General features: G+C 36.6%; 1 protein-coding gene across 2 annotated transcripts in view; it reads left to right on the forward strand.

The window, feature by feature from the left end:
* Positions 1 to 5,095, forward strand: part of LOC138757215 (gamma-secretase subunit Aph-1b-like) — a 42,350-nt gene extending 37,255 nt beyond the window's left edge. For both annotated transcript variants that reach the window (XM_069924195.1, XM_069924194.1), the window contains 2 exons: positions 2,302 to 2,425; positions 4,533 to 5,095. In XM_069924195.1, coding sequence (XP_069780296.1) covers positions 2,302 to 2,425; positions 4,533 to 4,549 — 141 coding nt within the window. In that variant the 3' untranslated portion in view covers positions 4,550 to 5,095. The remainder of the gene's footprint in view (positions 1 to 2,301; positions 2,426 to 4,532) is intronic.
* Positions 5,096 to 11,580: the final 6,485 nt, after the last annotated feature.

Consider the following 11,580-nt stretch of genomic DNA (forward strand, 5'->3'; position numbering starts at 1 on the left):
TTAATACTCATCTTCATACCCCAACTTCAAGTACTTTGACCTTGTAAAATGCCTACTGGAAATCTAGTTGATTTACATCCAGTAACTTATTCTTGTCCACACTTTGAAATCACTTTTTAGAACTCGACAAAGCTGACTAAACAAGATTCTCCATTTCTAAAATCACTATTAATTCATTATTTTTGGTTTCAAGATTTTTTTCTCATTCAACAGGGATTAAATTATTTTTCCCTATAACCTGTGTTAAAACTGACCAATCTGAAGTTTTCCGACAAAATTTGACATCTGCTTATCTTGGCTATCTGCTCTCGTACAATACTTTATCTGGCACTTTTATAATTTCAACTATTTCTGATGTAATTTTTAGTTTATCCATTTTTGAATTTATTAATTTATTTATGTTTATCCTTTATTATTTTGTATGTTTGAAAAGAATTCAATTATACATGACTTTAAGAATTCATTTTAATAAAATTTCACGTTGCAAAATGTAAAAACTGTACATTAATTTTCTCAGGATCAGTTTTGCTTCATTATGTCTGAATCTGTGCATGACATGCATGTGAAATTAAATTTTCTGTGTTTGGAAAAATGAACTATAGCATGAAAAGGGCAACTAATAGAACTGCAGCCTTGCAGAGCCAGAGACCTAGATTCAACCTTGACCTTGGATGCTATCTGTATGGAGTTTGCACATTCTTTCTGCGACCAAGTGGGTGCTCTTTCTTCCCACATCCAATGATTAATTGCCCACTGTAAATTTCCTTGAGTAGGGAGATGAAAGTTAGTAAAAGGAATAAAATTAATGGATGATTGATAGAAAATTGATTTGTGGGCTGAAGGAAAAAGGAAATGTTTCCATTGCTGTATCTCCAATGACTCTCATGCTACTCCTCATTTGTGTAAAATCAAAGAAATTGTATGTGGTGTTTGAGTAAAGGATCTTCACATTTGTCCTTGACTTTGTTTTTGTGGAACCCATAAAACCAGACCCTCGAGCTTGAAAATTGAGGAGCTCAATTTGATGAATTTGTTCTTGTTTAATTCCTATTAGATTTTATTATTCTGCAGCTCAAATATTGTGTGCTGTTGAGAGTAGTTTAACTAAGACCAAAGGTTAATAATTATTTGTTTTAAATAACATAATAATAGTGATAAAACAGCATTAAAGTTCTTTCTAAATTGAAAATTCTGCATTGAGCAATGGATGTTGTTTCCTTTTTTGAACTCTGGAAGGCCAAGTAAAACTTGGCATCCACTTGGGCTTTTGTTTAGTAAAAGCAGAGACCTGTAGGATTTTCCTGATCTATCTAAAGTAAAATGCCCAGTATCTGGCACCTATGGGGATTGGTAGATGCCGAATTAGTGAAAATACCAGCCTTGGTTTGGATCAACAAGTCTTTGATTCTTTCGACGAGCTCTACAATTTTATTAGCAAAAAGAATTTTTTTTTAAAGGGATGGAGCGTTTAACTCGGCCAGAAAAACTTGATATCGACCCACAGTCAGCTACAGCCTTCAAAGCCTTTAAGTTCTTGCTGCTGAACTTTGAAAACTTCCTGAGATTCATTCAGGTAGAGGAGGATAACCAGCGTCTAACAGCATTGCTGTCTATGATGTCCTTGAGAATCTACAAGAACATCCAGGATGAGACCACTTACACCGCAGCCATAAAGGTACTGAAAGGACTGTATGATCAACCGGTGAACAGAGTTCATGCCCGGCTCGTGCTTGCGTCGAGGAAGCAACAGCCCGGCGAGTCCAGCAGGGCATATTTACAAGTATTAAAGGCATTGGGCAAGGACTGTAACTGTGTGGACAAAACTGCTGCTGAGATCACAAACGATCTCGTCCGGGATGCCTATGTGGCCGGGCTCCGATCGAACGAAGTGAGGCTGCGCTTGCTCGAGCAAGGGGTAGAAAAACTAGAGGACGTGGCCCGAATTGCAATCACAATGGAGGATGCAGTCAGTTGTTTGATATTGTGTGTTGCGTGACTGGCGAACTGACCGCTAGGGGTGCCAATTCTGAACTTAATTATTTTTTATCCATTTATTTTCTGTGATATTTTTGCCAGTTGCTTGAAATCTGGGTAACAGGGATTTTACTGTACTTCATTATTGCTTGACACGATACTTTAATCCATTGTTTCACTGATAAAATTCTCTTTAAAATGTTCCAGAAAGTTGATATTCTTTTGTATATTTGTTGTGTTTTGTTGTTTTGAATCAACTTAATTTGCAGCTTTAAAAATTAACATTGTCAAAAGTAATTTCTCTTGTTTATTTTTCCAATCCTACAGACATTCCTGAATCCACTGTATGAAGGAAGTCTTATTCCAGCCTATCTAATTATGGTCTTTATGGCAATTTGGGCTTACTTTACAGCAGGTGGATCATTGCAAAATCTTAAAAACTTCTTCATGTGTAAGTAGATCATTCATACTGTATTGAAAATGAAAATCATACAGAGAAACATTGTACCAGCTTAAATAACAGCTATACTCTATTGTCTAATATTTCTATGAGAGGAATTATGTAAAAATACTCTGCAGCAAACAGGACAATACATGCAGTAAAGAGTAGTAGAGGATATATAAAGGATTTGGAGAAGATTTAAACAAATTATACAATAACAGGAGAATGAAGGCAAACTATATTTATTGGTGACTTGTAAAAAGTTGTGCATTGGATGGAACGCTAAAGTAAATGTGCAAACATTAGAATTTGATTTCTAATAGAATATAAAATTAATAAATAATTGGAATTAAATTAATTTAAATTAAATATAAGAATAATAACATTTAAATAGAGTTAATCCATTGATATGCTTTGAGTGACAAACTGTGTAAAAGAATTTAATGAAGGCCTCAATTTTCTGGATACCGTGCAGGTACAATATTATGTAATGGTTCTTTCACTCTTGGAGAATATTTTCTGTCTTGGTCACTATGCCTAATTAACATTGATTTAGTGAACAACAATCTAAGAGGAATATGCTGTCCATCACTGCAACTCACTATTCATTACTAGCAGAAGAGAGGAAAGCTTTTATAGTAATAATGCTGAGGCAAGAACATTCAAGGAACTGATGTGTGATTTCAAGAAGTTTACAAATCAGATTAAAAGAGAAAATGAAATATGAATGCACTCTCGTTCATAGTGAAAATACCAATTTCTATTGATGATTAGAGACAAATCAACATCAAAAGTTGAAAGTTTAGTCTAAAAGGTAATGCATTGGTTTCTAGTCATAGTCTGCTCAGGGATAGTCAGCATTGGCTTTATGAAGGGCAGGTCGTTCCTTATGAAGTTAATTGAGTTTTTTGAGGAAGTAACAAAAGAAATTGATGAACGAAGGGTGGTAGATGTGGTATTTATGGATTTTAGTAAGGCATTTGTCAAAATCCCTCAAGGTAGACTCAGTCAGAAAGATAAGAGGCACAGGATCCATTGAACCTTGGCTTTGTGGATTCAGAATTGGCTTGCCTGCAGAAACCAGAGGGTAGTAGTAAATGAAACATATTCTGCCTGGAGGTCAGTGACAAGTGAAGTTCTCTAGGGATCCTTTCTGGGACCCCTGCTCTTTGTGAATTTTATAAATGATATAGACAAAGAATTGGAAGGATGGTCAGTAAGTTTGCAGATGTTGGAGTTGTGGATAGTGTAGAAGGTTGCCACAGGTTACAACAGGATATAAACCTAATGCATGCAGAGTTCAGCAGAGAAGTGGCAGATGGAGTTCAATCCAGAAGTGTGAAGGGATGCATTTTGGAAGGTCTAACTTGAAAGCAGAGTATATAGTTAATGGTAGAATTCTTAATGGTGTGGAAGAACAGAGTGATGTTGGGCTCCAAATCCATAGATCTCTCAAGGTGGCAATGCAGGTTGATAGGGTAGTCAAGAAGGTTTATGCTATGTTGGCCTTGATTAGTTGGGGAATTAAAGAAAAATAGAGGGTTATGAGGTAGGGAGAGTTTAGTTTTTCTTTAGGTATATATAGATCGGTACAACATCATGGGCCAAAGGGCCTGTATTGTGCTGTAATGTTCTATGATCTAATTATGAAGCTACCTGGTTTAGTGGTGTCTTTTAGGGAAAGTAATTATCCTAGCTCAGTCTGGCTTGTGAATAATCTGTGGAAGCACCACTGTGGTTGAGTCCTAGCTGCTTCTGAGTTCAGGGGCAATTATGGATAGAATCAGAAATTATTGTCATGAACATGTCACAAAATTCGTTGTTTTGTGATGGCATCACAGTGCAAACATTTAAACCACATTTCAAATAAATAAAATAGTGCAAGAAAAAGACAAAGAAAGGTAGTGCTGTGGTTCATTGTTCATTCAGTAACTTGATGACAGAGGAGAAGAAGGGATAGATAATAAATGCTGCTGGCACTCAGATCTTTTGAATAGAAAACATCAAACCAAGTATCTCAGTGGTGAAGGTTAGTCCAGAATACCAGTATTTCTGTGTCCTTCAACTAATTCCCTTTGCGATATTTTATAAATTTTATCTTTCTCATTCACTCTAGGTAAGTCAAACAAATAATACTGCTGCACAGGCTGGCTCCTGATTGAAACCGATACCACTTTTCCAGACTGAGATCTTGCCAGAAGTTGCTGGAATACTAACAGAAGCCTTGAAAGCAGATAAAGCAATACTACAGTAAATGATATTCACCGAGAACGGTTCTAAACAAGACAGGAATCCATCATTATTCTATTGGACTGGTTGTGGGGCTGCCTGCACACTTGTATATGTGTGTATGCAATGGAGTTTTTTACTGAACAAAAAGTGATTGCGATTACCAAGCATTGTGCCATGATTGGTAGGGGGCATTTTTAGGTATTGCAGTAACTGATGGGCTCTTGCTTTTTATTACTAAGAAATTTAATTCTTGTGTAACCTGGAAATGCAATCTCTATAAAATTTCTTTATGCAGTGCTCAGTATACCAGGTTAAATGTACAATATGTATTATGGACCTGAAATTGTTCAAGAACCAAGATTTTCTTACAGCTTCTTTAAAATCATTTTTTGACATTATCATGAGACACGTTTGTCAACATTCAAATAATAAAGTCTGGTTATGAAATATTATGCCTTGAGCATTCTTGCATTATCAAGGCGTTAAATTTTTTTGAATATTTTGTTTTTGTTTTTGTTTTTGTTCAAAAATTATACATATTAATAATATTAATATATATACAATATATTAAACGTTTTCTCGCAAACAAAACAGTCTCCCACTTCCCTCCCTCCCCCAACCCTTCCATACATACAGATCTGTTCACCATCCAAACTTGCATATATTTTAAGTATATAATGTACAGTTGTGGTAACTGCATTTTTGTATATTTAATAGTTTTATATTCTTTGTTCCTTTTTATTATTACTGTATCTGGGCCCCTATGTGGTCTAGGTATGGCTGTCAGACCTTTACAAAAGTGTCATATTTATTCTTTAAGTGATATGTTTCCATAGATATACCGCTGTTCATTTCTGCAGTCCATTGTGCTGTAAGTAGAGGGGAATCAGACACGCAAGTGATCATGATATATTTTTTTGCTCCCATCAGTGCTATTTTTATAAATGAGATTTTATATTTAGTCAATTTGCCCATGAAATTACCTATGGCTGCCTGTGAAGGCCATTCCTGTTATCCTGGTTAATTTTTTCTGCCATTTCTTGTCAAAATGCCCTAACTTTCATGCATGGCATGTAGAAAAGTTCCTGTCTCAGTCCTACATCTGAAACATATTTCTGAAATTTCAGCTTTAGATCTGTGTAACTTTTGTGGGGTGTGTGACAGACTATAGATATGTTTTTGGGAGATAAATTGGGGAAGGTTTTTTAGAGTAGGTCACATACAAACACTTTAAAACAGACCTTATTTAAAATACTGGAACTCTGCTTATGCTAGACAGGCTTGCTCCAAGAACTTTTGCGAAAGCTCTGGAGAGTGCCCAAGAGACTTCACTAATGGATTGTTGTTTACAAAAAGGCAACAGATGAAAAAACTTGTTGGAACCGCAGGCTGTCTGGAATGGAACTTGCTGTACTAAGAGGGTCATATGGGGGAGGGGGGGCGTGGCAAGATGGCGTAAGGATCAGACGTGCCTTCCAGTCCTCTCCTGACTCTATCTTATTGTTTTGTCTAGAAATGCCCGTTAAAATTCTTTAAAAGTTTAAATAATTTCAGAGCTGTTAATTTAACTTATGATGGTACATTTGGTGGAAAAGAGCAAAAAAAAATGACAACAGATCATCAAAAAACTACATTTTCCAAAAGTTCAAGTTTTGGAGCCTACCTACAGGAAAGACACCGGGACTCAGCGTGAAATGGATCCCAGGAGAGAGGTACAGTGTTCGGATGTAGAGTCCTATGTTACATCGGTAGAGCCCCCTAAAGAGGGCGCCAAACAGCCTTTAAAACAAAGAGTTACTCAAAGGCATTTGTCAACTGTAGAGGTGGCGCTGCAAACTGCATCTCTTGAGATAGAAAAACCTATACAACTTGATGTACTGGGAGAACTTAATACATTATGGACTGGGGAAAACCCTGGCCAGCATCCTCCAGTCATTGCTAGAGAGGCTGTGGCTGGGGTTTCCACACGCAGTCATACTACAATGAAGGAAGGAACAGAAGATCCTTTGGTTATACAGAAGAAGCAGGAATCTGTTGAGCCAAAATCTCTTCCAATTGAAAAGATTTTTGTGAATCTTGAATCTAAATTATCTTATACAATGCAGGGATTATCCAAGATTATGACTGAACTTGGTACTAGGTTTAATACTCTGGTGAAAATACATTCTCAACAGATGGCTGAGTTTGGAGATTTTAAGCTTGAAGTGAGAGATAAATTTAATTCGTGTCAAGAAGATATAGATGAAATACGGGATCAAGTTTTTGATGTGACCAAAATGGTCGAAGACTTACAAACTCAAAATAAAAATTTGGTGAAAAAGATTGATTATTTGGAAAACCAATCCAGACGGAACAATATAAAGATTATTGGTTTGCCGGAAGGTATGGAGGGACCAGACCCAAGAAAATTTTTTACTGAATGGATTCCGCAGGTGCTGGGTCAAGAACATTTCCCGGAAGGTATAATACTGGAACGTGCTCACAGAGCCTTGTGTAGAAGACCTATTTCAGGTCAAAGTCCAAGACCTGTTTTGGTTCGTTGCTTGAATTATTACGACAGAGAAATAATTTTATGAGTGGCTATTAGAAATGCACAACAGAGAAAATCACTCTTGATGATTCAAAATAATAGTTTTCTTCTATGCGGATTTGAGTCAAGAAATTATGTTCCAACAACGGGGATTCAATCCTGCTAAAGAGTTGTTGTGGAAGAAAGGTTACAAGGCAACCTTTAGCTATCCAGCTGTTTTGAAGGTTTTCCAAGATGGTTGCCAACCAAAGTTCTTTGATTCTCCAAAGGAAGCTATAGCATTTGCTCAAGAGCTGCCAATTACTCAGTTTCAACAGAGACATAGTCCGCCGCGATCTCTAAGGAGACAAGAGATGGAAGAAAAGAGCCGTGCTCCAAGAAGGAATGGTTGTAATGGTGACTTGGCAGTTGGAGCTGATTAAAAGAAGAGTTGTCCTTTTTTTTCTAATGTTTTTTTTTTAAAAAAAGGGATATTAAATAATGATGATGTTAGTTTAAGATGAAGTGAGAGTTGGGGGAGAGAACTGGATAGGCACTATTTCCTGAAAGTCATCTGCTACGTGTGAGTTATCTCACACCCATTTTTTTAGGGAGTTACCGCATTGCGCGGTTTAGACGGGAGGGGGTATTTTTAACCTCCTACCCGTTTTTTTCCCTTTTTTTTGTATTATTAGATTAAAGAGTGAAGGGTTTTTTTTTGTTTAAATATTTTTAAAAAAGCATGAGAAAGTATTTGATTGTTTAAAAAACTAAAAATTGATGTTTTTTTTGTAAAGTTTATTCAGTAGATAAGGAATATCTGAAATTTAAATGTGAATGGGATGGATAAGTTTTTTTTAATATTTTTTCTTTAACTTTAAGGTGAAGGAGTGGTAATTATGGTGTATATTATTTTGCTATTTTAGTTATAGAACGAAGGGAATAATGGTGAAAGTTATAAATTGAATTGTACTATTCTTAATGAGGCTTGAATTTTGTTTCTGGTTTATGCTCCATTTGTTGAAGATATAGATTTCGTTGTAGATGTGTTTTTATTATTTGGATATCTGAATTTTAACGTAATGATTGGGGATATTTAAATGTGGTATTGGAGCTTTTATTGAATAACTATTCAAGAGTAAAAGGGAAAAATGGTGGAAGAGTACTAAAAATGCTTAATGAGGTTTGAATTTTGTTTTAAGATGGTGGTTTATGTGATTAATATGATGATAGATGTGAAGTTAGTTGATATTTGGTGAAGGTTTATCTCTATAGAGAAAGTTTTTTTCATCTTTTTTTCATGCTACAATTTTTTTTAAGAATTGATTATTGTTTAAGAATTTTTGATAATGTTACTAACTTTACTAATTTTTTATATTAAGTTTGAGTTAAATATATGTTTCATCTTAACTCCGTTTGTTAAATATATGCATTTAAGTTTGATTTAAATATGTTTTTTAAGTCTGATATCTTAGTATTAATTACTTTTCTTTTTGTTAGTATTTTAATCGGTAATGTTTTTGGTTTTTTTTGTAAGTGGTTTTTTTTCTCACATATATTATTAACTTTATTAATTCTTCACTCTTTATTTTGGGGGGAAAGGGGGGTTGGAATAATTTGAGTTGGGTTATTAATGTGTAATAATTATTGGGGAGGGTATAGTTTATTTAGATTACTGATACTGTATTGTAATTTTATTATTTTATTCTTAATTTTTTAAAATGTAATCTTATATGTTATTCATGTTATAAAATCTTAAATAAAGTTTAAAAAAAAGAAGGTCATATGGTTTTGCAAGCAGAGAGAGAAAAACAGGCTTTGTCTCTGAGAGGGAGAGAGAGAATGCAGTTTGGCAGTTTTACAGACAGCAGTAGCAGTTGGGTCTGGAACAGGACAAGCTGGCAAGCTTGTGGAAAACCCCATTTAGAAGACAGATTGTGACTGCTTAGTTCAGTCTGGTCAAAGTCCTTGTGGTTCATACAAGAGGAGAGGATTGGCTGCCTAATGTTTCACTTGAAATAAGAGAAACAAAAAGGAACTTTGTGGTGATCTGAAAGAATGAGGTTATCACCTTGATGGGGCAAGTTTCTTCAGCAAGACACTGAAGTTGCTGGTTACAAGGAATCAGTTGTGGGTGTCCAACGGGCAACAAATCTCTCTCTGAAAGCTGACAAGAACCTTCCTGAGTGGTAACCATTTCCCTTTCAAGCACCAAAGCCTGGCGAACTTCATAAATATTAAATTCTGTGCACAGTATAAGATTTTCTTGCAATCCATAAACTTGGAGGAATGAGAAGTGAGATTGGACGGTGAATCAAAGAACTTTTCTGAACTTACACACACATTACATGCACGTGTGCTTAGAATTAGAAGGCGGCTAAGTTAGGTTAGTTAAGTTAGTAGTGATAAGTTAAAGTGTGATCCTGTTTTCATGTTTAAAGATAATTAAAAGCAACTTTTAAAAGTAACCATTTGTCTTGGTGAATATCTATTGCTGCTGGGTATTGGGGTCCTCTGGGCTTGTAACAGGTAGGATATAATTGGTGTAAAAAATTATACTGAACCAGTCTATATCTTGCATTTATTATTGAGTATTATCAAGGTGTTAATAATACAGAGGGTTTGGATGGGGTAAAATTTGTTAGGTGTGTCCAAGGAGGTCTTTTGACATATTATGTGGATAGGCTGACAAGAAGGGAGTACATACTGGATCTAGTACTCGGCAATGAACCTGGTCAGGCTGATGGACCTCTTGTTGAGCCAGCATTTTGGAGATAGTGACCACAACTCCCTGATCTTCAGTATAGCTCAGGACAAAGACAGGAGAAGACAAAATGGGATGTTTTCAGGGAAATGCTAACTAGAAATATGAAGGTTGTTTAGGGATTATTTGCATGGAGTTTTGGATAGATTTGTCCCACTGAAAAGAATGGTAAAGGTAAAAGGAACCACAGTTGACATGAGAGGTGATACATTTGGTCAAGAGGATGAAGGAAGCACATTCAAGGTTTAGGAAGCATAAAAACAACAAGGCTCTTAAGAAGTATATCGTAGCCATGAAGAAACTTGAGTGATTAAGGGGAGTTTGAAGGGGTCATAAGAAGTCCTTATCAAGTAAGTGAAGAACAGGAGGATGACTAGAGTGAGGGTAGGGCTGCTCAAGAAAAATAGGAAAATATGTCTGGAAGTGGAGGAGATAGAAGACCTTAATGAACTACTTTGCTTTGGTGTTCTCTGGGGAGATGGACTTTAAGAATATGAGGTCAGATTAGATGTGTTAGAGAATGTTATGGTTCAGAAAGAGGTCGCATTGGAGCTTCTGAAAAGTATCAGGATAGACAAGCCACTGTGTCTGGATGGGATATACACCAGTTTATCATGGGAAGTGGGGGAAGAGATTGCTGGGTGTTGATCTTTGTGTTCTCCTTGGTCTTTAGAGAGAGTGTAAAGATCTACCAGGAAGATGCCTGGATTAGAGAACGTCTTACAAGGAAAGGTTGAGAGAGCTAGAGCATTTTGGTCCAACAAAGAATGAGACACCACTTAAAGAGGTGATTAAGATTAATGAGAGGAATAGATAGTGGATAGCCACTACTTTTTCCCCAGAGAGTGGAATGCATTTCTGCAGTAGTAGTTGAGGCTGATACAATGGGGATATTTAAAAGACCCTTAGATAGGCAAATACAGTTAGAAAAAATGGGGGTTATGGACTGTGAAGGAGGGAAGGGTGAGACTGATCGTGGAGTTGATTTATATAAGTCAGCACATAATCAGCTGAAGGGTCTGTACTATTCTATGCCTTATTGTGAATGACAGGTCATGCTTAACCAATGTTATAGAGATTTTTGAGGAGGCTACCATGAAAGTTGATGAAGGAAAGGCCATAGATATTGTCTACATGGACTTTAGAAAGACCTTTGACATAAGGTCTTTCAACTTCTGCATGGGAGGTTGGTCAAGAAAGTTCAGTCGCTCAGTATTTAGGATAAGGTAGTAAATTGGATTAGGTCAGTGATTCTCAACCTTTTTCCTTCCACCCACATACCACTTTAAGCACCTGTGGCATTTTTTTTTCTTTTTCTTTGGCTTGGCTTCGCGGACGAAGATTTATGGAGGGGGTAAAAAGTCCACGTCAGCTGCAGGCTCGTTTGTGGCTGACAAGTCCGATGCGGGACAGGCAGACACGATTGCAGCGGTTGCAGGGGAAAATTGGTTGGTTGGGGTTGGGTGTTGGGTTTTTCCTCCTTTGCCTTTTGTCAGTGAGGTGGGCTCTGCGGTCTTCTTCAAAGGAGGTTGCTGCCCGCCAAACTGTGAGGCGCCAAGATGCACGGTTTGAGGCGTTATCAGCCCACTGGCGGTGGTCAATGTGGCAGGCACCAAGAGATTTCTTTAGGCAGTCCTTGTACCTTTTCTTTGGTGCACC

This window comes from Narcine bancroftii, chromosome 3 (genome assembly GCF_036971445.1).
Source record: "Narcine bancroftii isolate sNarBan1 chromosome 3, sNarBan1.hap1, whole genome shotgun sequence".
Classification (NCBI taxonomy): domain Eukaryota; kingdom Metazoa; phylum Chordata; class Chondrichthyes; order Torpediniformes; family Narcinidae; genus Narcine; species Narcine bancroftii.